General features: G+C 57.7%; 8 protein-coding genes across 8 annotated transcripts; 3 read left to right on the forward strand and 5 right to left on the reverse strand.

The window, feature by feature from the left end:
* Positions 1-28: 28 nt before the first annotated feature.
* QBC33DRAFT_446893 (terpenoid cyclases/protein prenyltransferase alpha-alpha toroid) lies at positions 29-1585 on the reverse strand (the record flags this gene model as incomplete). Its single annotated transcript, XM_060424403.1, has 3 exons — positions 29-705; positions 767-812; positions 884-1585. 3 exons carry the CDS (start codon positions 1583-1585, stop codon positions 29-31), a joined length of 1425 nt encoding a protein of 474 aa, XP_060286450.1.
* Positions 1586-1801: 216 nt separating this feature from the next.
* On the forward strand, positions 1802-2963 carry QBC33DRAFT_315865 (increased loss of mitochondrial DNA protein 1). Its single transcript, XM_060423537.1, has 3 exons — positions 1802-2220; positions 2293-2431; positions 2506-2963. Exons 1-3 carry the CDS (start codon positions 2083-2085, stop codon positions 2850-2852), a joined length of 624 nt encoding a protein of 207 aa, XP_060286451.1. The 5' UTR covers positions 1802-2082; the 3' UTR covers positions 2853-2963.
* Positions 2964-3679: 716 nt separating this feature from the next.
* Positions 3680-7072, reverse strand: QBC33DRAFT_530507 (N-acetyltransferase B complex non catalytic subunit-domain-containing protein). The gene is made up of 8 exons (XM_060427236.1): positions 6666-7072; positions 6317-6598; positions 6156-6242; positions 6011-6100; positions 5617-5957; positions 5244-5553; positions 4322-5174; positions 3680-4268 (listed from the first exon to the last, which is right to left on the reverse strand). Exons 1-8 carry the CDS (start codon positions 6810-6812, stop codon positions 4048-4050), a joined length of 2331 nt encoding a protein of 776 aa, XP_060286452.1. The 5' UTR covers positions 6813-7072; the 3' UTR covers positions 3680-4047.
* Positions 7073-8884: 1812 nt separating this feature from the next.
* QBC33DRAFT_315817 (uncharacterized protein) lies at positions 8885-11554 on the reverse strand. Its single transcript, XM_060423536.1, has 2 exons — positions 9675-11554; positions 8885-9581 (listed from the first exon to the last, which is right to left on the reverse strand). Exons 1-2 carry the CDS (start codon positions 11345-11347, stop codon positions 8996-8998), a joined length of 2259 nt encoding a protein of 752 aa, XP_060286453.1. The 5' UTR covers positions 11348-11554; the 3' UTR covers positions 8885-8995.
* Positions 11555-11580: 26 nt separating this feature from the next.
* Positions 11581-12322, reverse strand: QBC33DRAFT_530520 (uncharacterized protein). The gene has a single exon (XM_060427237.1). The coding sequence runs from the start codon at positions 12267-12269 to the stop codon at positions 11763-11765; it is 507 nt and encodes a 168-aa protein (XP_060286454.1). The 5' UTR covers positions 12270-12322; the 3' UTR covers positions 11581-11762.
* Positions 12323-13698: 1376 nt separating this feature from the next.
* Positions 13699-15879, forward strand: QBC33DRAFT_609554 (glycosyltransferase family 31 protein). Its single transcript, XM_060432400.1, has 2 exons — positions 13699-13940; positions 14005-15879. Exon 2 carries the CDS (start codon positions 14129-14131, stop codon positions 15641-15643), a length of 1515 nt encoding a protein of 504 aa, XP_060286455.1. The 5' UTR covers positions 13699-13940; positions 14005-14128; the 3' UTR covers positions 15644-15879.
* Positions 15880-16974: 1095 nt separating this feature from the next.
* QBC33DRAFT_576637 (uncharacterized protein) lies at positions 16975-19345 on the reverse strand (the record flags this gene model as incomplete). Its single annotated transcript, XM_060430926.1, has 2 exons — positions 16975-17487; positions 17597-19345. 2 exons carry the CDS (start codon positions 19343-19345, stop codon positions 16975-16977), a joined length of 2262 nt encoding a protein of 753 aa, XP_060286456.1.
* Positions 19346-22071: 2726 nt separating this feature from the next.
* Positions 22072-22687, forward strand: QBC33DRAFT_603525 (uncharacterized protein; the record flags this gene model as incomplete). Its single annotated transcript, XM_060432185.1, has 3 exons — positions 22072-22316; positions 22410-22522; positions 22579-22687. The coding sequence occupies 3 exons, from the start codon at positions 22072-22074 to the stop codon at positions 22635-22637; spliced, it is 417 nt and encodes a 138-aa protein (XP_060286457.1). The 3' UTR covers positions 22638-22687.
* Between the last annotated feature and the right edge of the window lie 135 nt (positions 22688-22822).

Raw genomic sequence — 22822 nt, forward strand, 5'->3', positions numbered from 1 at the left:
AAATACCTCGGTCTCCTATAGACGACCTTCACCCGCCCGCGGCGGCCATCCAGGTTGGCCGCTCTCCACGCACCAAGAGACCCATATCCAGCACTCGAGCCCTGAGACTGGACACGCCTTCTCCCTCCTTTCCCCGCCTCAGCAAGCCCCTCCTCGCTGCCTCGATCTTCCTCGTCGTCTCGACGCTCACCGCCAAGGCGGCATCGAACTCTTTCAAGTTCGGTTCGCCCATGGTCGCCAATGCCGCCAGGCCAAAGAATGCGTGGTACAGGTCCGGCGGGCCGCCGGGATGCTTCGCGAATCCGCCTATCATGTGTTGGGTCTTCTCAAACAGGAACCGCCGCGACGGTGCCCGGGATACCAGGTCGCCCTGTCCCATGATGGAGAGCGCGCCACCGACCCACCAGAAGTAGCATGTGTCGGCGACCTTGTTGCAGCGGCCGTTGAAGCCCACGTGCTGGAGGTTCTCGTCGAGGGACAGGTCGGCGAGGGACGAGGGCTCGGTGAAGTTTTCGGACTCGGGATTCTCGTCGCCGTCGCTGGGCGGGTCGAGGTAGGCGAATTGCCGAGAGACGAGCCAGTGGGTGAGGGATGGGAGGTCGGCAATGGCGGCCCCGATTGCTTTGCTCCCGTGCGAGGCTGAACTGTTCTCCAGGGGCCGATCGAGAAGGGAGAGCGCACTGATCGCGCAGTAGGCATACCCGGCTGATGAGATGCATGTTAGTCGTACAAGACCCTGAAAGACCGCAGTCACGCGATCACTTACCATGTGGTTCATGCTGGGAGCTCTCGGCTATGCCGCCATCGTATGTCTGCCCCACAACACATTAGCATCCCGTTGATCGTAGAGGCCGAGGGGCTCCCATAGACAATGCCTACGAACCTGACTTCTTCCAATGTACCTCACCAGGCCCTCGACGTCGATGTCCTCCACCCAACCAACCTCGCCCTCCCGGACATCCCCCCTCAACATCCACCTCAGCATAGCCGCAAGATAACAATACCTCATATCCTTCCCCCCAGCAATAAACTCCCCCTCCCAACCACCCCCACGACCACCCCTCAGCTCCCCGAGGACCTCCCCAAAACTCCCATCCTCCCTTTGCAGCCTCCTCAGCCACCTCAGCGTCCCAACCCGGTCCACCTCGCCGAACGCCGCCTCCGCGTCCTCCTCCTCGCCGGCCAGCATCGCCAGCAGCATGACCGCAAAGCACGTGGCCGGCAGGCTCGCTATCTCCAGGTGCTCGGGCACGGCGGCGCGCGCGTCAAAGTCCCACCCCTCGCACGCACGCGCCGGCAGCGCCAGGCTCGGCGACCCCGCGAAGCCGCCGCCCGGTTGCCGGCACGAGAGGATCCACTGCCGGAACTGCGCGCGGTCGCCGCCGCCCGCCGCGGTGGAGGTGGCTGGGGCGGCGGTGGGCGGGCTCGGGGTCAGCAGGTCGAGGGCGGACAGGATGAAGTAGCCCAGCGCCATGCGGTTGCCGTCGTTGGGGGTGTAGTGGTGCGGGAGGAGGCTGCGGAGGCAGCGCGTGAAGTAGCGGATGTGGCGCTCTGTGTCGAGCGGGGGGGAGTACGGGTCCGCCATTTGAGGGGCGCCGATGCTTGCGGGGACCAGATTTAGAAGGGTTATGAGCTGGACGGTGAGCCTCGTTTCTTCAGCCTTGGCTTGGGCAGCTGCAGCTGTGGATGGCATCTCGTGAGGTGGGGCACTCGATGAGCTCACCGCGCTAGCCGAGATTCTTCCGCTTATCGCGCACAAAACAGGGGTCGAAGCGGCCGATAAGGCATGCGAGTGATGCAAGCCAGTTCATTATGTCGCGTATTGGGCCGCATCCATTTTCGTCGACACAGGACGGGGTCACACGCGAGACGACGAGCTCCTCCTGACTTTTTCTGCTGCGTCCAGTGCCCCCCTTGGCTGCTATTCCTTCAAAGCCACGTTCCATCTGGCGGAGTTCCTTCCATCTTCACGAAACGACGACCACGCGAGCCTTGCTGCGAATCCACACTCTTTCCTCCCTAGGCTCGATATCCCGCCTCGACCTGCGGCAGAACAACTTGAGCAACAGCGACGTTGCAGCCATGGCTCTCATATCCGTCAAAACAATCCTCACCTCCCTCTCCCTCTTCCACATCACCCTGGGCTTCTTCTTCCTCACAAATCCGGGAACAATAGCCGATCAGGCCCTTGTCTATGTCATAGGCGAGGCCATGGGCATGGTAAGCTAGCAAGCATATGGAACGCCCCGCAAGACAAAGGGACGAAAGTGGCTAACCTATGGACTATTGCAGCCATACGCTCGCAGCTTCGAGACCCAGTCACCGGCCCTCGCCTTCCTGGCCGTCATACTAGCCACGATGGGCATCTCCGACATGGTCACCCTCAGCCAGCCAGAGGAGATCTGGCTCCTCCACCACTGGGCGACCCAAGGTACGCCCGCGTGCAACGCGCCTCCCCCCCAGCCGAATACTCTTTTACAAAATAAAACTGACAACCACTGCCAGCCCCCCTCCGCCTCTTCATATCCTTCGCCTCCTTCACCTACTCCTTCTTCTTCTCCGCCTCCTCACCAATCTACCGCTCCCCCCTCACATCCTCCTCAAACCCGCTATCATCATCCTCCTCCTCCTCCCCCCGCCTCACCCACCCATCCGCCCACGCCCAGCCCCCGCCCGGCTACCGCCCGTCCGGCTGGGGCGGCGACGCGCTCAAGAACCGCGTCTTCCTCACCTTCGCTTTCGTCGAGATGGTCAGCTGGTTCTGGGTCTGGGTCACCCTCCGCGAGGAGAGGCGCGACGTCGCCGCACGGAGGGCGCAGAGGCGGAGGAGCGGTCAGGGGTACGCCTATTAGCCTGCCTATTTATTAGTAGTAGGGGGCGGGCCGGGGGGGGCGGGCTGGATATGCGGGAAGTGGGGGCTTGCTTGGCTATCTACTGATCTATCTATCTGACTATTTGTTTGTGACTCTTTATAGTTGCCCGGAGGCGGGGGGTAATGAGGCTTGCGCATTGCGCTGGCCGCGGCATCGTAAGGCGTGTATGGCATGGGCTGGTATGATCTCAGGGACCGGGCATGGGATCGGAGTCGATGGGTTATTCGAGGATTTGGGCATCAACCTGCACCAATACAGAAATGGTAGAGACGGATATACCCTTATGTTTCCCATTTCCACTTCTTACCTGTCAAAGTGCAGGGTCAACCGTTACAGATCCCTCGATAGACGTTACCCTCCATTTCTCCTCACTCCATCTTGACATTCGCCCACCCCTTCACCCCCTCTCTCCAACTCTCCAGCACTTTACCAGCCCACTCCTCCGCCCCCGAACGACCACCGACGACGCCACTCACCGCCCCGAGAACCTCATCCCCAGCACCATCATCCGCCCCAAACGTCCAATCCAGCACCCGATCAAGCCAGCCCGCCCCGCCCAGCTCCGCCCTCATCGTCCCGATCCTCCCCTTCACCTCCCCCGCCGCCCTCGCCGCCAGCGCGTCAAGGACCTTCAGCTCGGCCACCACATTCCCATGCAGCAACGGGCCGGGCCGGGCCGCCGCCGCCTTCCCGCCGCGCGCCGCCGCACCGTCCCCCTCGTGCAGGGCGAGCGCGAGGGAGGCGGTGCGCCGGACGGCCAGGGCGGCGTCGCGGAGCGCCGACGTCGAGTGCATGTCGACGAGGGCGGAGAGGGTCTCGGGCCGCGCGAGGCGGTACGGCGCGGGGGCGAGGACGGCGGAGCGGAGGGTCTGGAGGGATGTCTTCAGGGTTGTGGTCAGGACTGGGAGGGTCGGTGGCGGGGAGCCGGTGGCGGGCGTGGTCAGCGCTACGAGGAGGATGCCGGAGAGGAGCGAGAGGACTGTGAAGTATGTCTCCTCGGGGGCCGTCAGCTTCGTCGGCGTCGATGGGAGGTGGAGGAAGCGGGTGAAGGAGTTTTGGAGCCGGGTCAGGGATTCGACAAGGTAGCTCTTGTCCTTCGTGGCTATCTCGTTCGCCTTCGAGGGCTTGTAGTCTTTGGGTGGCTTCCACGATATGAGATCGAGGTATTGTTCGGCTAGGTAAGACAGGTGCGCCCGTTCGTTCTACACAGATGGGTCAATATGAGCGACACACACGCATCCCATAATGGTTGAGCTAGATGGATGCATACCGAGAGACCCGGCCCAAGGCGCACGAGGTCCTGTGGCGGGGCAGAGTAAGAGCTTTCAAGACTCTGGAAAGAGCCATAATCCGTCACATCGGCAATGTCGGTATCGTCATGGATGTTGGCTACGTATATATATATGTTAGCACGGGAGGACAGACATAACATTGGCCGAGACTCCTACCAATAACCGGCATCTCATCGACGCCAGTATCGAGACGGCCGCCAAACGCCCTGGTGGCGCGCCTCTCCTCCACAATGGTCATCACCAGAGTGCAGCTCCTTCGCAGGCGGTTGTCAAACTCGGCCATACCCAAAATACTACTGTAGCTACCGGACGAGAAGGCATCCCAGATGCCGACGGGAGAGCTGTCCCTCAAGGTCGAGAAGTAGTACGAGCGCAGAGGCTCCATCAGCGGACGACTGCCTTGGAACAAGCCCGGAGACAAACTGGATATCCTGTCAAAGAACAGGGGGCTGAGGGAGTCCTGGATCGTTCGTATGACGCCCATGGGAACCCACAGCTGGTATGCACACGAGGCACATCCGAGGAGGAGATATAGCTGGATCAGAAGCAGCCGTAAGGGTGTGTCGTTTGGGGTTTGCTTGAGCTGCGCGTCTAGCACCAGGACTGCCTGCAGGAAGCGTGCTGGGTCGACGTTGTGCAGTGGCGACCCGGAACGCGACGAGCGCGAGCCATCCAGGCCAGCCATCTTGAGGGCGGCCATTGCGAGGATAAGAGAGAGATCCGAGCGTGGGTCCTTGTCCAGAGACGGGACGGCCTTGACAAACTCGGCATCTGCGCATATCCTCTTATGCAGGGAGGCGGCCGCAGTAGCGATGTTCGTGAGGCATGTGCTACACGGTTGCCGACAAATTGTATTCGAGCAGACGCGGCAGCGATACTGGGCGGTTTGATCCTCTCCATCGACGACCGAGGGCAGGCGGGAAAGAGTCTGCGGACAGGTCGTGAGAAGGTATCTGAATTTCAACTCCAGCACTTTTATCGAGACTGACTTGACAGTTAAGCTTGCTTTCTGGTGAGAGTGCGACTAGGTTAGCTAGAGGCCAGGAAATAACAACCCGGGGGTTGGGGGAGGACCAACATCTCCAGCAAGCTTTGGGAGCATTTCAGCCAGGAAATAATCCACCTCTTCGAATTTGAGGTTCGAAACGTAGCCCTTGACGTCGTCGAAAGCGGCAAGTCTGTCAAAGTTCTTATCAAGAAACAGACAAATCTGAACGACTCGAGGCATCACGCCGCTCGAGCCAGAGCTGCTCTGCGGGAGAAGCGTTTGAGGTAAACGGAACGTAGTCTCCAATACGGCCAAGGCAATGGTTTTCTTGTACATCTGGGCCACCTCGGCCTTGGTAGAGATGAAGGTCTCGAGAAGTCTCTGGACCTGTTCGAAAGCCCTACAGTCGCCATTATTAGACTTCTATGGCAGAGGCCAGCACTAGGTAGAGGGGAGGCACTACCTCTGATCGTCAGAGCTCTTGCTTGCAGCTTCGATGAATCTGGTCCACACCCGCCAGTCCGACGCCAGGAAGGATGGAGCACCATCATCATCTGTTCGACTCAGGCCTCGAAGGCAAAAGTTGTATATGTCATCCCATTTGCCCCACGCTTCAAAGGCGTCCAGAGCCTCGAGGAAGAGATGCTTGCGGCCCTCGTCGAACTGCTTGAGGGCTCCAAGTTGCGGGCTCCGCATCTTCTTCATGAAGTCGTCCTGGGATCCATGCGTTGCAAGGACGCGGTAGTAAAGATAGATCTCCTCCTCGGTCCTAAGGCCTCGATCGGTGAGGTCATGCTTGTCCGACTGAGCAGGTTAGCCCAGTCTCGATTGGTCACTCTAGGAGGCTTGCCTCTCACCCCTTCAGTAATATCGGCAGCTCTCTCAAGTTGCTTGAGCGAAAGGAGGCCGTATAGCTTTTGCTTGCCGTCCGGACATTGTGGGCTTATCTGATCATGTAAGCCGATGCTGTACTGCACGTGGAACTAGACGGCGATGACCCACTGATAGGAGGAATGTCAAAGCAATGCTCCAGAACATGAATCGACGATCGGTTGCATTTGGGGATGACTTGTCCAGAAGGGCGGCCATCTTGAGGTTTCCCGTCAGTATGACCTCGAGGCGACAGCCAACAAACTGGCTGCCGATGGGGGCAGGCAACCTACCTGTTGGGCGTTGACGAGATCCCAGTGCTGCAGGCATTCTTCCAAGCATTTTATCACCCCGGGGCTTCGAGGGTTTGCCTTCACCCATCTAAGACGCAGGACACCGAAACTGTCGGCATAGCCGAAGTCTTGCTCGAGGTCACGACAGGCCCATTCGTAAAGCTCGATGGTGTCCAGGTCCTTGACGACGGTTCCTTTCTGGACAAGATCATCGACAGCGAAAAGAACGGCGCACTTCTCGACAGGGCCGTCCAGTTGGGACTCGGCACAGAGTTTGATGGCCTGTACCACAGTTTACAATCAATATGCTAATTCATGCTAATGCCTCTTGGGCTAGGCAGCAACGCACCTCATAATAGGGGTCCTTGAGTGACTTGGCCCGTTTGTCCGCGAGACGTATAACAGAGGCCCAATTGCATTCGCTGAAGGCGGTCTGAAGCTGCAAATCAACAGTCTTCTTCAATGCAGGCGGGTAGTGCCTGGAATAGAAAGACATGACGGCGAGGAGGGGGGTGGTGCCGGCAGGAATTAGATGAAATGTGGGGGAGGGGTAGTTGAAGACAATGGAAGGAAGGTAGGTGCGAGGAGAGAGACGGGAGCCAAGGGCGACAAGTCTACGCGCACACCAGGTCCTTTAGGGGTCGGGTCCCTTCCAAAAGATTCGAGATAGCTGACAGTCTCCGAATTACGTCCCTTCCCGGTGCTTGCTCGATGCTACGACTTCCTTCAGCGGATGTGGCTGGTACCTACCTAAATTTGCACCCGATATAAAAATTCCCTTCAGCGGGAAGTGGCTTGTGCGCTATGTTACCCCGCCTGACCTAGGTGTGTTGGATTTCTACTTCACCGAAACAGGTGAGCGACAAACATTCCGCAGGTTCCATGTTCGTGCCCTCAGGCAAGCAGCAACAGAAATGCGCATATCGACAAGCTTTCTCTCACATATTCGCCCTGTAACAGGGGCAAACAAGGCCCATCTCTTTCTGCATCCCATACCTCAACCTGGCAGCAAGCAGCTGAAGGTCGCGGCACATGCCAACCTCCACACTGGCGCCGCGCCCCATCGCATAGTTGGTATAATGTCTTGATATAGTACATATGATACATCGTCATGGTCATGGAATGGTTCCCCCTGGCCCTGGTGACGCCGCAACCGGTCCGCGATCACCTGTCCATGCGAGACCCAAGAGCTGGAGTCGGAGCCTTCGGGGGCCTCAGAATAGTTTCCCTTCTTTCCTGCGTTGTTCTTTTCGTTTATCAATCTAGGATGTGTGTTAGGAACCTAGTGCGGCTTGGCCGGGGATCGAGGAGTTTCGGATGCGGGCAGTCATACCCATTGCTTCTTGCAGTCTCTGTACGCCCTGTGGAGAGAGATGGAAGTCAGCGACGTCACGCGGCCGAGGGGGACGCATGTATGCTGACTGGAAGTAGTCCTGGCACATCGACCTATCTCCTCCGTTCCTGTGTAGGCATCGTATGCTCTTCGTGGCAGCCTCTTGGCAGGGATCGAGAAATTCGCTTCGACTCTTGCTGTAGCGGGCGTTAGTTGGATAAGCCAAGCGCTTTTCTGACGGCGGCAGACATGCCTTTCGAATTTTGCTTTGGTTTCCTGATCCCACGGATCAACACCGCTGTCTCCTGGGGTGGTCATTGTGGTGAACTGGGAGGGAGCTCATTGACAGGGTAGATGTTCAGTTCCATTGTCAACAGCTCGGCTTCCCGAGGGCCCCACACACGCGCATCAAAGCACAGACCACGCCGCCCCATCAGATAAGATTCCTGTCCCGTTATCAATGGAACTGCCCCTTCGCTGCCTCCTTCAGCACCAACAAACCTGCAACGACTGCCTTGGCGTTCCCCCCGAGGACCAGGGCGCAGATTACGTAGTATGCCCAAACCGGGGTGAGTCTCATGTACTTCTCCTAGTCGAGGGTCTTTTTATGAAGCATACTAGATACATGATGGAACTGCTTCGAGTCACCAATGATTAGCTAGGTATGTGCTGGTGCACGGAAACCGTGGACGTATCTGTGCTTCCTGTCTTCTCCTCGTACCAAGTCCCGTGTGTAGATGAGTCGGGTGCTTGGGGTTATCCAATACCTCCATCATCTACTACCCAATCAACCGCATCCGGACGTAGTCATTCCTCCAACGAAAAACTCGCCATGGCTTGGACACGGAGTTTCTGAGCCCATAACATGGTCGAGGCGACCTTCCGCACTACAAGCCAGATCATCAGCCGCCCTCAGGGGGGTTCGAGCATGCAATGCCGTGCCTTGCGCAAATTCCGAACAAGAAAGCCCTCTTCTGAGTAGCGCACCTGGAGCGACAGTACGTGCCGTGCGCTCCCTCCGAGCTCACCATGCGTTTCTTCGCGACAAGCACACGGCCGACTCCGAATTCCTGAAGACCGCAGTCGGGCACCGACGCCCGTCCCCAAGAAATGGATATCTCTGACAGACCGTGGACGGGGCTTGGAAGTCGAAGGTGATGCTCCAGTGGAGAGGCCTGCGGATGACAAGTTGCGGAAGGCAAGCCGCACCCGAGGCAGGGAGAACTGGCATCCATGCTTGCCGCTGTGACTCCCCCCAGACCCCCCAGACCCCCACCGTAGCGGACTTCGGCGGAGACGGGTCTTTAGTGAATGTTGTTCATCCAGTAGGAGATGTATCTATTCCCCTAAAGGTAATGAGCCAAGTCAATATGGCCGCTTGTGTCGAGCAGGGGGAAAAGGTTTAGAGCACCGAAGGACTGGTCGGCGTAAGCGTCAAGCGAACCGCTGAAAAGGGACAGATCGGGTGTCCTTGGGAGTGCGTCCGAGAGCCCGAGAAAAGGTGAGTCGGCATCGAAGCTAAACCTCGGCAATGGGTTTCCCAGATGTGTCAATCGTGTACTATCCGCTCTGCTATATGCCGTTTCCTTAGACACCGAGCCCGCCGACGGGGTCATCGCCTGCCGATTCCTAGTCTGTGGCTGGGTTTGTTGATTCTCGCCATCCTTGTGGGGATCGCGGGGGATGAGGCCAAACAGCTGGGAGGAGCTCTCCGTCCTCTGCAACCGCTCCTGTGCCTCCTTTTTGTCGAGATACTCTAGTGCAGTTGCGAGCAGCGACTTTGCAATCAGGGAGTACTGCATGGCATGCGTGTCGCTCTCGGCAAAGTATTCCAACGCCGTGATAGACAGACGGCAGTACTTTTCAATGATCCTACCAAAGCCGCCGAGAAGCCCGAGGCCAAGGACAAGAGATGACGCGAAGAGCCAAGACCTAGGTAAGATTAGAAGTCAGCAGCAAGCTTCACCTCATGCGTCTCTGCCAACCCCCGGTCTTGGGTACAGGGGCGCAATGGGAACTACTTACACTACCACCGGCGCCCTCCGCGTCATCATCCCTCTCCCGATAAGGTCGTGGACCGGGTCGACCATGAGACTGGCCGCATCGATACACGCGTCGGCCAGCTTAGACTTGCCAGACACCAAGCCAGCCCTGCCGGACGAGATGGAGGGGAGGTTTTCCGAGAGCCTGCGATGCAGCTCGTACATGAGGAAGGGCCTGGAGACGAGGATTACGGCGTAGTAGTACGAAGAGAGGACCTGACATGCGCCGTTGAGAAGGCCCGCTTCCCCGGCGGACGGCGATGGCCTCGCGAGGATGTCCTTGAGCAGGGCGAGCCACCGGGCTGACCAGTCCCTGAGCTCGCGGGATATGCCCTCTGTCAGCTGGAGCGAGATCTTGCGCCGGGAATACACTTCAAGGACGATCCCTTCGATTATCAGAAAGATCTGCGCAGAGGCATTGAGCAGGTCGAAGTCCTCGTGGCCGTCGTCGTCGGTCGCGTGGTACGACACGGTGCAATCGACATCCGAGGTCGCAGGCGGACGTCCCATGGACGTGCTGAGGAAGAGGTCGACGACCCTCAGGCTCTTCCAGAGCCTGTCTCGTTGCCGGTGCAACTCGGGCCCGAAGCGCGAGTTGACCTCGGTGCGGTGGATCCCGACCGAGTACGCGGCGCGCACGGCGATGCCGAAGAACAGGAACGCGCCGTTGATCTGGCACGCGCCGAGCATGTGGAGCGTGATGAGCAGGAAGGCCTGCGCGGTGCCGACGCTCAGGTTGCCCCCCAGGCTGGCGAACGCGCGGTCACGGGCGAAGTCGAAGTACGCCTGCGAGAGGTGCTCGTCCGTCTTCTGGCACCCGATGGCGAGGACGAGGTAGTTCGCGGCAGAGGTCATGTCGTCGGGTCGATCCCCGCCGGGCCCCTGGCCAGCCCAGAGGGACAGGTTTTCGACGAGGTGGTCATGGTCGTAGAGGTCGATCAAGCCCGTCGTCACGGCGAGATAGGCCGACACGGCAGCCCGTACGCCGTCGGGGTTCACCGCGGGCGGGGCGGCGCCGAAGCCAAACGTCGCCGACGTCCTCGGGTTCGCATTCTCCAGCATCGAGTACCGGCTCGTCTGCGGCGCGAAGGCGTTGGCGTCGACGCGGGATGTGACCAGCTGGCGGACCGTCTGGAAGAAGGAGAGCGGGGCGCAGTCGCCGATAAAGATCAGTTTGCCTTGGGCATCGCAAAGGAGCCGGGCTTCTCGGGGAACCTCGGCCTCCTCGTGCTCTTCGGGTACTGCCGGGACGCCGGCGTCAATTGGCCCTAGGCTGGGAGAGTCGCTCCGACTTTGTGCATTTGGAGCGGTCCGTTGGCCAGCGAGCGAGGATGTGGCCGATGGTGTGGCTACTCCATGGGAAGCCGCCGGAGTTGCGTGATGGGAAGAGGCGAGGCTATCATGATGGCAGGGTGCAAAGGTCCCGGTCCGAGGTGATGACGGATTATGCGTTTCTCCGCCGAGTCGCGTTCGGCGACGTCGTTGCGGGGAGTAGTGGCAGGACCGGGGCCTCTGGTGGCGGGCGCAATATCCACATGGCGAGTTGCCGTCGCATTTGACTTTCCGCGCCTTGCAGACATCGCAGGCGTTTGTGACCCGCGTCCGGATGTGTGGTTGTGCCTCCGAGTTGCTGTCCATTGTGTTTGAGCGGAACATGGGATGGAATTGAAGGCGTGGGGCAATCGGAAGTAGGCCCGTTCCGGCGGGGGTTGGCTCCGGCAGCCAGCCGGAGGAATCGTTGTTTTATTTTATCGTTTTATTTCCCTTCACCGCTTCCCTTTGTTCCGAACTAGTGAAATGTTCCGTTCCAACAAGTTGTCATCCAAGGAGCTTACGTTCTACGGTTAGAAGATGCACGCAACGTTAAGGGGACGCAGAGAGACAAAGCGCGAGATAACGGCGTTCTCACAAGATAGCATCTAATGAGCCTCTAACCTCCGATTTCCCCCTGGCCCTTCCGAAAGATCACCGATTCTGCCCATGCTCCGTTATCCGGACCTTTTTCGCAGCTCAATGTTTCCCCAACCGCTCCCAATGCCATTGCCACAGAGAGACTGCGACGCTGCCGCCCTCAAGTGTACGTCTTGAATATGGACTCAGAGTAGTCGGTGCAAAGCTTCCCCGTCTCCTTCACTTGCCCAACCGTTCTCGCTGTTTCCATGTGCTGCGTGTACTGTCCGAGGCAGCGCTCGAGGTTCTTGCGGCCCTCGGCGCTGTTGCGGCTCTCGTGGGGTTTCTTGCCCCCGGCTCGAGGAGAAGCTCCGACGCCCGGGCCCGGTTCCTGGTCTCCCTTTATCTCTCCCTTCATCTTGCTCATCTCCTCGTGGATCTTCTTGAGCGCGCCGAAGAGAATTTCGTGGCGCACCGCGGCGCGGGCAGAGTCCAGCTGACGGCGGCGCTCGAGCTCCTCGAGGCCCTCTTTGATGCTCTCTAGCTCAAGGTTCACGAAATTTTTGTGGTCTCCCAGCGCCTCGTCAAGTTCTCTCAAGCGCCTAGCCACTTTCGTCTTGGAGCTCGTGCCAGGCGTCGAGGGTGCTGGCGACGCCGTCGCCTTGCTAAAGATGGTGCTCGAAGCCATCCTAGAAACAGGTTGCGCTGTCAGCTGCGGAACTGAGTGGTCTTTCTCCCGGGGGGTGAGAGGGGGAAAATCTCCTACCTCTGGAGTTCAATACTTTATTGAGAGATTTAAGGTGTTGCTTGCCGTCGTTGACGTTGTGGGCGAGGCTCTAGATTGGGATTCCTATCCGTCCTACAGCGACAATGGTAGGGAAGGCTTTGAGGGAGGTATTCTGAGAAAAGAAAGAATCGAATTCTTTGTCACTTCTACCCAAGTATCACTTCTACCTCATAGACTGAGAGCCTCAGACCCCGACTCCTAGGCCTCATCGAGAACGACACAGGCAAAAGTGGACTGTTGAAGGCATGCCCCAGCACCAAGGCTACGTAACATTCTCCTCTGGAACTGTCCGCCTTCCTCTCAATTTGGCTCTCTTCTTTCACCGGCGTACTGGCTCGCCGGCTTCTCCGCCTCCAAATGCTCAAATCCTCCCTTCTCCCGAACTGTGATCCCCCTTCATGTTTATCTCAGGTTCGCATTCGCCCTCAGATTCTCTGATCACCATCGGGCAAAGTCGAACTTGGTTTTAAGGTATTGGTTTTCCTTTCCCTCTCGCGTCGCCTTGATAAACAAATCGCCAGGGCAGCTGCCACGAATCCACACCGACGAACGAGAAGGTTGATGCTAATATCGACAAGCTTGAGAGAAGGTTGGCAGAAGGGCCACTGAGAACGTCCGACACACAATGGATCGGTTCAGGCTTATCGATAAACCAGGTCACCGAGCTCGAGAATAAAAATAAAAATAAAACGCTGGCGAGAGGGCCGAAGGCTCTTAGAACCTCGGAGCCGACTACCCCTCTCCAGGCTGCCCCGGTGGGGGCAAAGATGCTCGGGTCTCGCCCCTCAAGATACCGTCTAGGGGGCTCCATCCCGGCTGCAGCTTACTGAAGCTGAGAACAGGAGGCTTCGTGGAGAGGTGGCGAAGATGAAGCTGGTGGCACCAAGTAGCCAGCTAGCCACTGCCCAGAGACTTCCCCTAGGATCTTGAACCAGTGGTTCTGAACTCTCTCGAGTGCACTCTACAGCTCACGACATGGCTCAAGTACGAAGTCGGTGTGGATCAAAGTAATAGACAGTGATGTTGATATGTCAACCAGTTTTGTCCAGGAGATAAGCGGGGGGCGAGGCCCCCGAATATTGCAAATCTACTAGGTACCTACCCTGTAGGCGTTCCATGTTAGGCGAGATCTAGACGGTTCTGCCAACCTAGGTTCCTTTTTGCGATGTCACCTCTGCCCCCGCTGCAGATTGCTAAAAGGCCGCTAACGCAAGGTCCACCAAAAATAACGGGATTGGATACGTTTTGCCACTGTTCGAGAACCAACAAGTCACTGAAGGCGAAGGTGTTCACAACTTTTCAGTGCTGTGCCGTGGGCCGCTTTTGCTCACTAATTTCAACTTGGAGATCATCTCTGGTGCTATCCGTACTCTCAAATGAACATCGGCTAAAATGACGACAACGTGTCGCAAGTTTGAGGGACAGTGCGCTGTAGCGTTTGTTAAAAATTTCCCACCCATAACAGGTTAGGAAGGTATCCACCCTTCGTATTTGTAGCACCTGGTCAGGGGTAGACAGGCACGAAAAGGCACCAAGATATCACGTGCGTCAATGTCCTCGAGGTATACCACAGTACGTACCTACCTTAGCTACTTAGGTACCTACCTAAACCTGTAACTCAATTAACAGCGAACAGTTTCCTGCAGCATGCAACAAGAAGGGAAGGAAGGCAAAAAGAGGGAAAGAGATATGCACCCATTGCCTGCCGCGTTCCTATCCCCTTTTGCGACCAGCGTCTAATACGGATTCCCGGCGATGCCATGGTGATCAAGCTAGTTCCTCAGAGATTCCCCAAGGCACTTCCGGTGCTGGGAGCCGTTGTCCTGCTCATCTTTTTCCTAACGGCAACGAGACTGCGCCATGGCTCGTTTCTGCCCTCTTCTGTATCCACAGACCAGAATGGCAAAGGCGGGAGCGTCCAGAACAAAAATCGTCCGATGCAGCGGCCGAAACTGGCTCCCGGGACATGCTTACCAGAGATTGAGTTCTTGCGCCGTGTGGAGCTCGGCCTCAGCGACAAGATAGCCTACTCGCGCCGATGCGTCAAGCCCATTCTCGACCCCAAATACGACCGCGATACCGTCGCCAACATCACCCACCCGCTCATAACTCACAGGACCACCGTCGACTTGAACTCCTGTTCCCACTCCGACTTCATCCCCTGCGACCACCTCCCACTGAGCGTTCCGGCACCCTATCCGCACAAGACTTACGACCACATCACCTTCGGCGTCGCCTCCTCCTTCGAGCGCCTCAGTGACTCGCTCCCGGCCTTTGCTCACTGGCTCGCAGGAACCGGCGCCCTCCTCGTCGCCGTCGTCTCCGACGCCGACAGCCCAGACCCCAAGTTCAACCTCACGGCGCTCGAAGTGAAGTACAGGGCCCAGGGAGTGACCGCCTCCTTCATCCCGCCGATACTGAAGAAGGAAAGCCCCGGCGATCCCGACATTACCGTCGAACGGCACCATTTCATGCTGATCCGCAATCTTCTCGACGTCGCGACGGAAAAAACGAAGTGGCTGGGCATCCTGGACGATGACACCTTCTTCCCATCGATGTACCCGCTCGACCAGGAGCTCAGGAAGCACGACCATAAAAAGTCGCTGTGGCTTGGTGCCTTGTCCGACAGCTTCAGCAGCGTCAAGAATTGGGGTTACATGGCATACGGCGGCGCGGGTGTCTTCCTCTCCAAGCCCCTTGCGCAGGAGATGAACCCCCACCTGAAGGAGTGCATGGACGAGGCGACGATTGATACGGGAGACGGATTCTTGCGCGACTGCATCTATACCCGCACGCACGCCAAGCTGACCCAGGTGCCGGGCCTGCACCAGCATGACACCCGCGGGGACATGTCGGGCTTCTTTGAGAGCGGCGTCCGGCCGCTCAGCGTCCACCACTGGAGGAGCTGGTACGAGGCACCGATGCCGGCCATGGCGTCCGTGACGGGGATTTGCGGCGACTGCTTCCTCGGGCGGCATCGCTTCGCCGAGGACACCCTCCTGGCCAACGGGTACAGCATCACCCAGTACCCGGAGGGGCTCCACAAGATCGACCTGGACAGGATGGAGGGCACGTGGAGGAACCCGGGCCGCGACTTCGACTTCAGCTACGGCCCGCTCCGCGATCGCCTGAGCCCAGAGCAGAAGAAGAGCTACCGCCTGCTGGACGCCGAGGTCACCAAATCCGGCGCCTTCCGGCAAATCTACGTCTACAAGGGCAACGCGGAGGAGGGCGAGTCGGACGAGGTGGTGGAGCTCCTCTGGGAGAAGGAGTGACAAGGTCGCCACATTCATCATAGAGGAGGGCGCAAGGGCACGACGACGCATACATCTGAGGTTTGAACGGCGTTGCGGGTGGGATAATCTTTTTCACCGTTTAAGGGTATTGGTTTGGTTCTCTGCGGATCTTGTTTGCCAATGCATGTACAGATACAGTTTACGAATAATGTGCCGGTAGAATTTCCTTGGTAGATACGAAATGCAACATGCAAAATGCCTACTATTTATTTCCATCCCCATCCCCATCCCGAGGAGCCACTTCCCACGGCCGATCAGATCGTTGCCCATACCGCAGTACATTTGACCACCTGCACTGGCACGTATGCCGCCAGCATGCAGGGCAATCACGCAAGATGGTGCATCGCATATGACTGCTACCTGCAGTCTATACGCATGTACGATGGAGACGCTGGACAAAAAGTAAAAGGGGAAAAAAGTAAACGGGGCGGGGGCGCCGCGCACAGTTGTTTGTGACCCAAAATAATAAGACCTACGTATCTGGTACATCCCGAAATAAAGAGGCACTGCTCCTTTACAACGACTAGGAAGTTTGCTTCAGTCAACGCCGCAAGGCAATGAATGGTTGGGGCTTGACCTCACACACGTGGGGGTCCTGTTTGGTGTTGGTGTCTTGCGTTCGGGCCAAGCATGACGACTACCAATGGCACATCACGGTGGTGGCATGGAGAAGATCCATATGGAAGGAGGGGCTTGGTCGTGGAATGGAATACCCGGTAGGTACGAGGACGACACAGAGGCTGGGATTGCGATGGCAGTTCAGTCAAGGAATGATGATGCTTGGCCCACGAGCCAAACACATGTATGTATGTATTATATATGTACCCATCCAGCCTAATAAACAAGAAAAAGAACACCGAGACTGCAATACAAGTACAGATCAGCCCCTCCAGTTAGACCCACTCGTCATAGAGCCGTAGAGAGCGCACCGCTGAGAGCCAGGGGCGAAGGGCGCAAGTTCCATGGACAAACACCCCTTTGGCACAGCTGGCCATCCGGCTCCTCCAAAAGAATACATCCACAAGTCCTTCCCCGACGTTGAAATGCGCGCTACACCTGGTGGCGCGGAATGGAGAAAATTAAGTATAAACATAACGGGTAAAAAGTGTAAGGTCGCTGGAAGAAAAAGGCAAGAAATACCGCTGGAGTAGAAGAAGAATAACAACAAGCTCCGGGCAGCGTCAGCCAGCGCGGCTGCGGCCCCCGGTAGCGTTGGGCTCATGAACTCATTCCATGGGATCGTGGGCATCCCACGTATCTTCGCACACGGGCAAAAGGGTGGGCGGGTGAAATGGCGGCCGACAGGCGTATCACCCCTTGCCCGCTTCCCGGACAGAACGCATCCAGCGATCCTCCTCTCCGTTCCCGGAAAGGACACGCTTCTTCTTCTTCTCCTCCACCTCCTCGGGTGATCCGCCCTCCAGAGCGGTCCTGACCTCGGCAATGCTCCCCGTGCCGAGGAGGGCCATCTCCCTCCGGAGGAGGAGCGCGACGGCCGCGCGGACAAGGACCGCATCCCCCTCGAAGACGTACACGTCCCACAGCCGCGCGGCCTCGTCGAGCGCGAGGTGCTCGGTGAATAGCGATGTGAAGATCCCATCGAGGTAGAGGTCCGGGTCGTGCTCGGGCAGGCCGGTGATGTGCGCGTGGAGGCTCGCCGACTTCTGGGCTAGCGTCTGGAGGATGAGGTTGTAGGCCGACACCTTGGCGCCGGGGTCGGAGACGTAGAAACTCAGCGGGAGGGAGCGGTTTAGGATGTTGGCGAGGGCGATGAAAGCGGCCTCCGGGGTAGGCAGGTTTAGAAGTAGAAGAGCGGCTATGGTCTGGCCAGGGTTAATTGGTATTAGCGGAACTGATTCATTAAGATGCAGATCCTCTGCCCAGTAACGGAGAGAGATTGGGTGGGGGGGAAGGAAAGGTATCACTGCTTACATTGCAACCAGTGACATAGCCGATATCACTGCGATACATGGCATAGGCGCTTAAGACATCCACCAAGCTCTGATGCAGGGGCGCCCCGGACTGGAAGATGCGGAGATCGCTCCAGGTGCGCTCCTCGGCGTCCTTCCGGATGGCCGTAAACCAGTCCATGTGCCTCGCGTCTTCGGTGCTCCCGTTGCCAGCCGTGACACGGGCCTCGGCCTCGCGAGCACGGGCAAGCGCAGCGCAGTACGACGCCTCGGTCAGGCCGAGCCCGTTGCCGATGGCACGGCTCCAGACCCGGCCCCGGCTGCGAGGTGCGACGCCGAGCCACCACAGCTCGCGGGTCCTGCGCTCCCGTAGCGCGTCGTCCCAGCGGGGTAGCACCTCATCCTCCCAGATCCGCATGAGGCTGTCCACCGCCGTATCGCGGCACTCGGACCGGACCCGCCGTGCGGCGTCGCGACGCCGCTCAGCCTCGGCGCTCTGCGCCATCATCCGCTGGTACTCTTTCAGGTGCCGGCGCTCCTCGGCGGGGTCCTTGGGCGGCAGCCATGACGGCCGGGTCCGCGAGAGGACGGCCTCTTTCTCCTTGGAGATGGGAAGGGGGTCGATCATGATGTTCGTCCTACGCAGGGGAGGAAGCTCCGGGAGAGCCGATTTGACCCTCGGCTTAGCGTCGTGCTGGTCGAGCGAGGACTTCCGGGCAGTGGGCATCGAGCCGGTGCTGGACCGCTGCGACTTGTGTTCTACCTCGTCGGCATGCTGCTCGAGCTTCTCGGTCAAGGCCTTGGCCTCGGCGCTGAGCTCCGACAGGGCGGCAGTCCAACTCTTGGCCCTCGTCTCGACGGGGCTCGGCGCGCCACTCGACGCAGCGGATTTCAGGCTGGGTATCGCGGTGTCAGACCTCCACGCGGGTGATCTCAGAGAGCCCTGAGCCGCCGCCACGGGAGGGGTGCCATTCCCGACACTCCGAACCCTCCCCTTCGGCGACCGCTCCGGAGACGGCGCCTTCGAGCACGGCTGGCTCTTTGCCCGCTCCATGGCCGGGCGGGGAGAGATGGGCACGTTGTCCAGCACGAGGCCGGCCGGGATGTCGTCATCGTCGTCTTCGTCACACTCCAGCTCCAGCTCCATGGCCGACTTACGCTCCCTGTTCGACTGCCAGCTGCTCCGCCGCGGCGTCATGAGCATGTTCGGATCTCTGGGACTCAGGGAGAAGTTAGGGCTCGGGCTCCGGTGGCGATGGAGGGTTAGGGGGTTAGACGGGCGGTTGCCGAGGTTCCGGAGAGGGAGAGGACTGGTATGGGGGTCGGGGAAGAGCCCGAGGCTCGTGGTGCGCACGTTGACATTTCGGACCTGGTTCTTCAGACTGGGAAGCGGGGGCCGGGTCCTTGTGGAGCATGTGATGTCTCGGAGAGGGCGAGCAGTCTTGGCCGCATCTCTGGAATATTGCAATCGTGGGGTGGAGGCGGACGAGTGCTTGAGGGACGCAGCTCGCAGGTCGGATGAGAAGGTCGGGCTGTACGGGTTGGGCGGCTGTTTGAACTGGTGGTCGGAGAGGTGCGTTGGGTCAGGCCGGGTATCGTCGTCATCCAGGCCGATTTCCTCAAAGTGGTTGACATCGGCAAGGACGCTGTTATCATCGGATCCGGTCGAATTGAACGACGAGGACTTGGAAGATTTGGAGGCGGTCATGCCCGGCGGCGAGCCTGGGCTGGGACTGGGGAGAACATCGGCGGCGGATTCGTAGATCATCATCTTCGCATCTTGCTGTTCCCGGGCAAGCAATCGTCTGCCGGTAATTGCCAGGCCGTGCCAACGACTTGACGATCCCTTCGATCCGCGATGGAGCCTGAATGTTCTGGGTCGCGGCGGAAGGGGGTGGTGTGGGTGGCTTCTTCCCAGTGATGTTTCGGTAGCACGTGCAGCGACGGGCGAGAATTGGATGGGGATGTCCGTCGATGCGACAGTTGGTGTCGCAGACCCTTGACGATCGTAGCGAGGAACAGGACAGGAATGATAAAAATAAGCGCAGGAATGCAGCGATGTGGAAAGCTTGGTATGTAAGGCGGTGTGAGCCGAGGGAGATCAACAAAAAAGGCGAGCGAAAGTATTACAAGCAAGCTATCGAATATGTGTGGTTGGAGCGATTGGTATCTGGTCAATGTTCGTTGGGTTGAGGATTGAGGCCAGCGAGCGAGCGTACGGTAACGACGGAGATGACGGAATGGAAGGAAGGAGGAGGAAAGGAGGTTAGGGAGACTATGACGCCCTTGTGTCCTCGTGTTGTGTTTCTCGGCTGGAACCTGGATGGGGAAAGGAGTGACGGATAATGAGCGACTGGTCCCAAAAACAAGATGGGAGGCGTTCCGACGGTGAAGCTAAAATGAAAACAGTCAAAGCAAGAAATGGCCTCTGGTTTGCAGGTTGTGTTGCTGGCTGCCCGGCGTGCCCGCTGGCGAAGCGGCGGTAGTGTACTGTAATCCGTACAGTACATGCGTTTATGGTTGGGAGCCCCACAAACTGGGGGGGCGCCAGCGAATTGGCGGCCGCCAGACGCTTATCCATAGGTACCCAGGTAGGTATGTACCTACGTGTATCCAATGCTGATTGAATGCTGACATTGGTGGCCCTGGTTGCCCTGGTGGGGCCACAGGGGGGATCCCACTTTGGAGAAACAGCCCGTGTTTTTTCCAAGATCTTGAGCAGCCGATATTGTTTCTATGCGTAGATGACGAAAGGGCAACTAATTAGACTACCGGGCCAAATGGTGGAAAGAATAACCAGTGTATGTGTTACCCCGCCCATTAACAATATTAAGTTGCCTTTGCCAAGAAAATTGTTAGTACGTAGTGTAACGTATGCACCAGTTTTTCTTTCCACCACTTGCGGGCGCAAGGTGTGATGATCGGCGATTCCATCTGGCCGCAGCCACATCCACGATTTACACTAGGTCAGTCCATAGGTTAAGTACCTAGGTGTACGTACACAACGACGAGCGACAGTAGGAAACGCTGGTCAGAAAAGCTGCCAGGCCCCTCCTACGAATTAATTTCTTTGTTTCTACGGATTACGGATCCGCAATCCCCTTTCACCATGACACAGACACCCAGGGGTGATAGTCATTTTTACCCCAGTGCCGTGTGGAAACACACAAAGCCTAGAACATCTTGGCCCTTTTGGGGTCCCAGGCCGATGGCATGAACCATCTTCAACATGAACAACATGCAAGCTCCAGCGCACGTGACTGCAGGAATTCCATGAAAGGGGTCAGGACTGGAGCGTCTAGCTGGGCCAATCACAGCTTCTGCCGCCATGGATATTTTCTCAAAATCCCAAATGGTATTCCCAAATCACAGGGGTTCGGAAATCCCAAGCTCGCGTTCTGCCTAGCGAAATAAGCAATCTCGATCTCAAGCGATTGACTCTCGGCCACACCAATGCGACACCGAGGCGGTGAGTGGTGCCTCTACCTCGATCGCCGGGCCACGGCCCCGAAGGTGGAGGGAGGCTCTCTGTGGGTCACTTGTCCACCCATTCCGAGAAAGAAGACACTAGGGCGAGACTCCAGTCGCTGTTGCTGTCGCTGTCGTTGTCATTCACTCTTTCTTGCCGTCGCCTTCGCGGTTGCTGTAGTTGCTATGCACCTGGCAGGAATTAACCGGCTTCGTGCAATTCTCCCCATCAAATGTCATCCAGGGGCATCTCGGAGGCCAACATCATGCATTTTTGTCAGAGGTTTGTCAAGTGAAGAATACTTACCCTAGTCAGTATATATCCCTCATGACAGTCTAGCTGGGGCGATGATGTTCTCTATATTGTCAAAGCGGTAAACACACGGAATAATCTAGACCTGCAGGTCATAGTTGACTAGGTGGCTGCAAATAAATTAGCAATGTGGTCGAGAGTTGAGACCCAAGAGTCGAGCCTTGTTAACAGTCCTTGCACTACGCAGCTCGAAACAGAATTGCCATCCCTGACAATCGTCGGAACTCGAGAGAACTCTGTGTCTGTCAAGCTATCATGCTGTTTGGATCAGCAGGGTTGTGGAATCACCATCTGGTCTTGGAAACGGGCTGGGTGGTTTACCACCCTATTATGCGTTTCCCAGGCAGACATACATGCTGTGACACAAGAACTCTTAAATAAGTTTGTTGGTCCACAGAAAGACGACATGGCGGAGCACGACAACTTGGAGTCAGTGAATCGCGTTCAGAATTGGATCCATTCCATCACCCGGGTAAGGTACCGCACCGGTCGTCTGTTGGTCACCGGCCTTTTACTACCCGTTCTGGGGGGTCGTCCCTCCACAGGGGCCTCGCTTTCTTCTCCTTTTATCCAGGAACCGGCAGTACCAGTCATCACCCCTCTGCCAAGAAGGAAAAACAACTTCTTAAAAGCATTTGACACGGACATACCTACCTATCCCCCTACCCGTCCCGGCATCGATTTTTTGAATAGAAGACGTCCGCTCGCGACAGATCATGGCTGCTAAATTCTTCTGCGTGTTGATCGGGCTTGTGGTCAGTGTCGCTGCTGGTCAGAGCAACTTCACCGAAACCTGCCACGGCATCGAGCTTTTATCCGATAGTCTAAGCCATACTAGCCAACTCAAGGCCACATGCAGCAATGAGATGATCGAGGGTGGCCAATCCCACGAGTCCACCATTGATCTGAATCTCTGCGTGGGTATCGACCAGACCAACGGCCAGCTCGTCTGGTCTATATAGTGAGTACCCCGCCTGTTCTCAGCCGCCTATCCCCAGTTGCTGGGCCCGGGAACGCCACGGAACGCCATGGAATACTGACGGCTTGGTAACAGCGGCAAATACACCCTGTATTGCTCCAACTGCTCGCTTGCCGAGCCTGCTCTCCTGTCCTGCGCCTGCAAACCGCTCACACAAGGGGATGCTCGTTCCACGACCCTTGATCTGGGTATGTCCTTTCCTGTATCATAAAACGAGGTGATGGTATACTGACCGGGTGCCTAGATGATGGTATTGGGAACGAGAGCGGCGTTCTTTCGTGTATAGGAGGTATTGGATCTTGAAGGGGCGTTCTCCTCGACACTCGGGCTTGACTGCATTTGGCGTTTCGGGGGGGGGGGGGGGGGGGGGGCGGAAAAAAAAAAAAAAAAGGCAAAAACACCACCAAAAACGTATAAATAAATATTTGCCAAACTTTTTTAAAAAGCCCCCCTTTACGGTTTAGAAAAGGAAGGTTTGTTTTACAAAC

This window comes from Phialemonium atrogriseum (assembly GCF_030411735.1).
Source record: "Phialemonium atrogriseum strain 8032-3 unplaced genomic scaffold QBC33scaffold_5, whole genome shotgun sequence".
Lineage (NCBI taxonomy): Eukaryota > Fungi > Ascomycota > Sordariomycetes > Cephalothecales > Cephalothecaceae > Phialemonium > Phialemonium atrogriseum.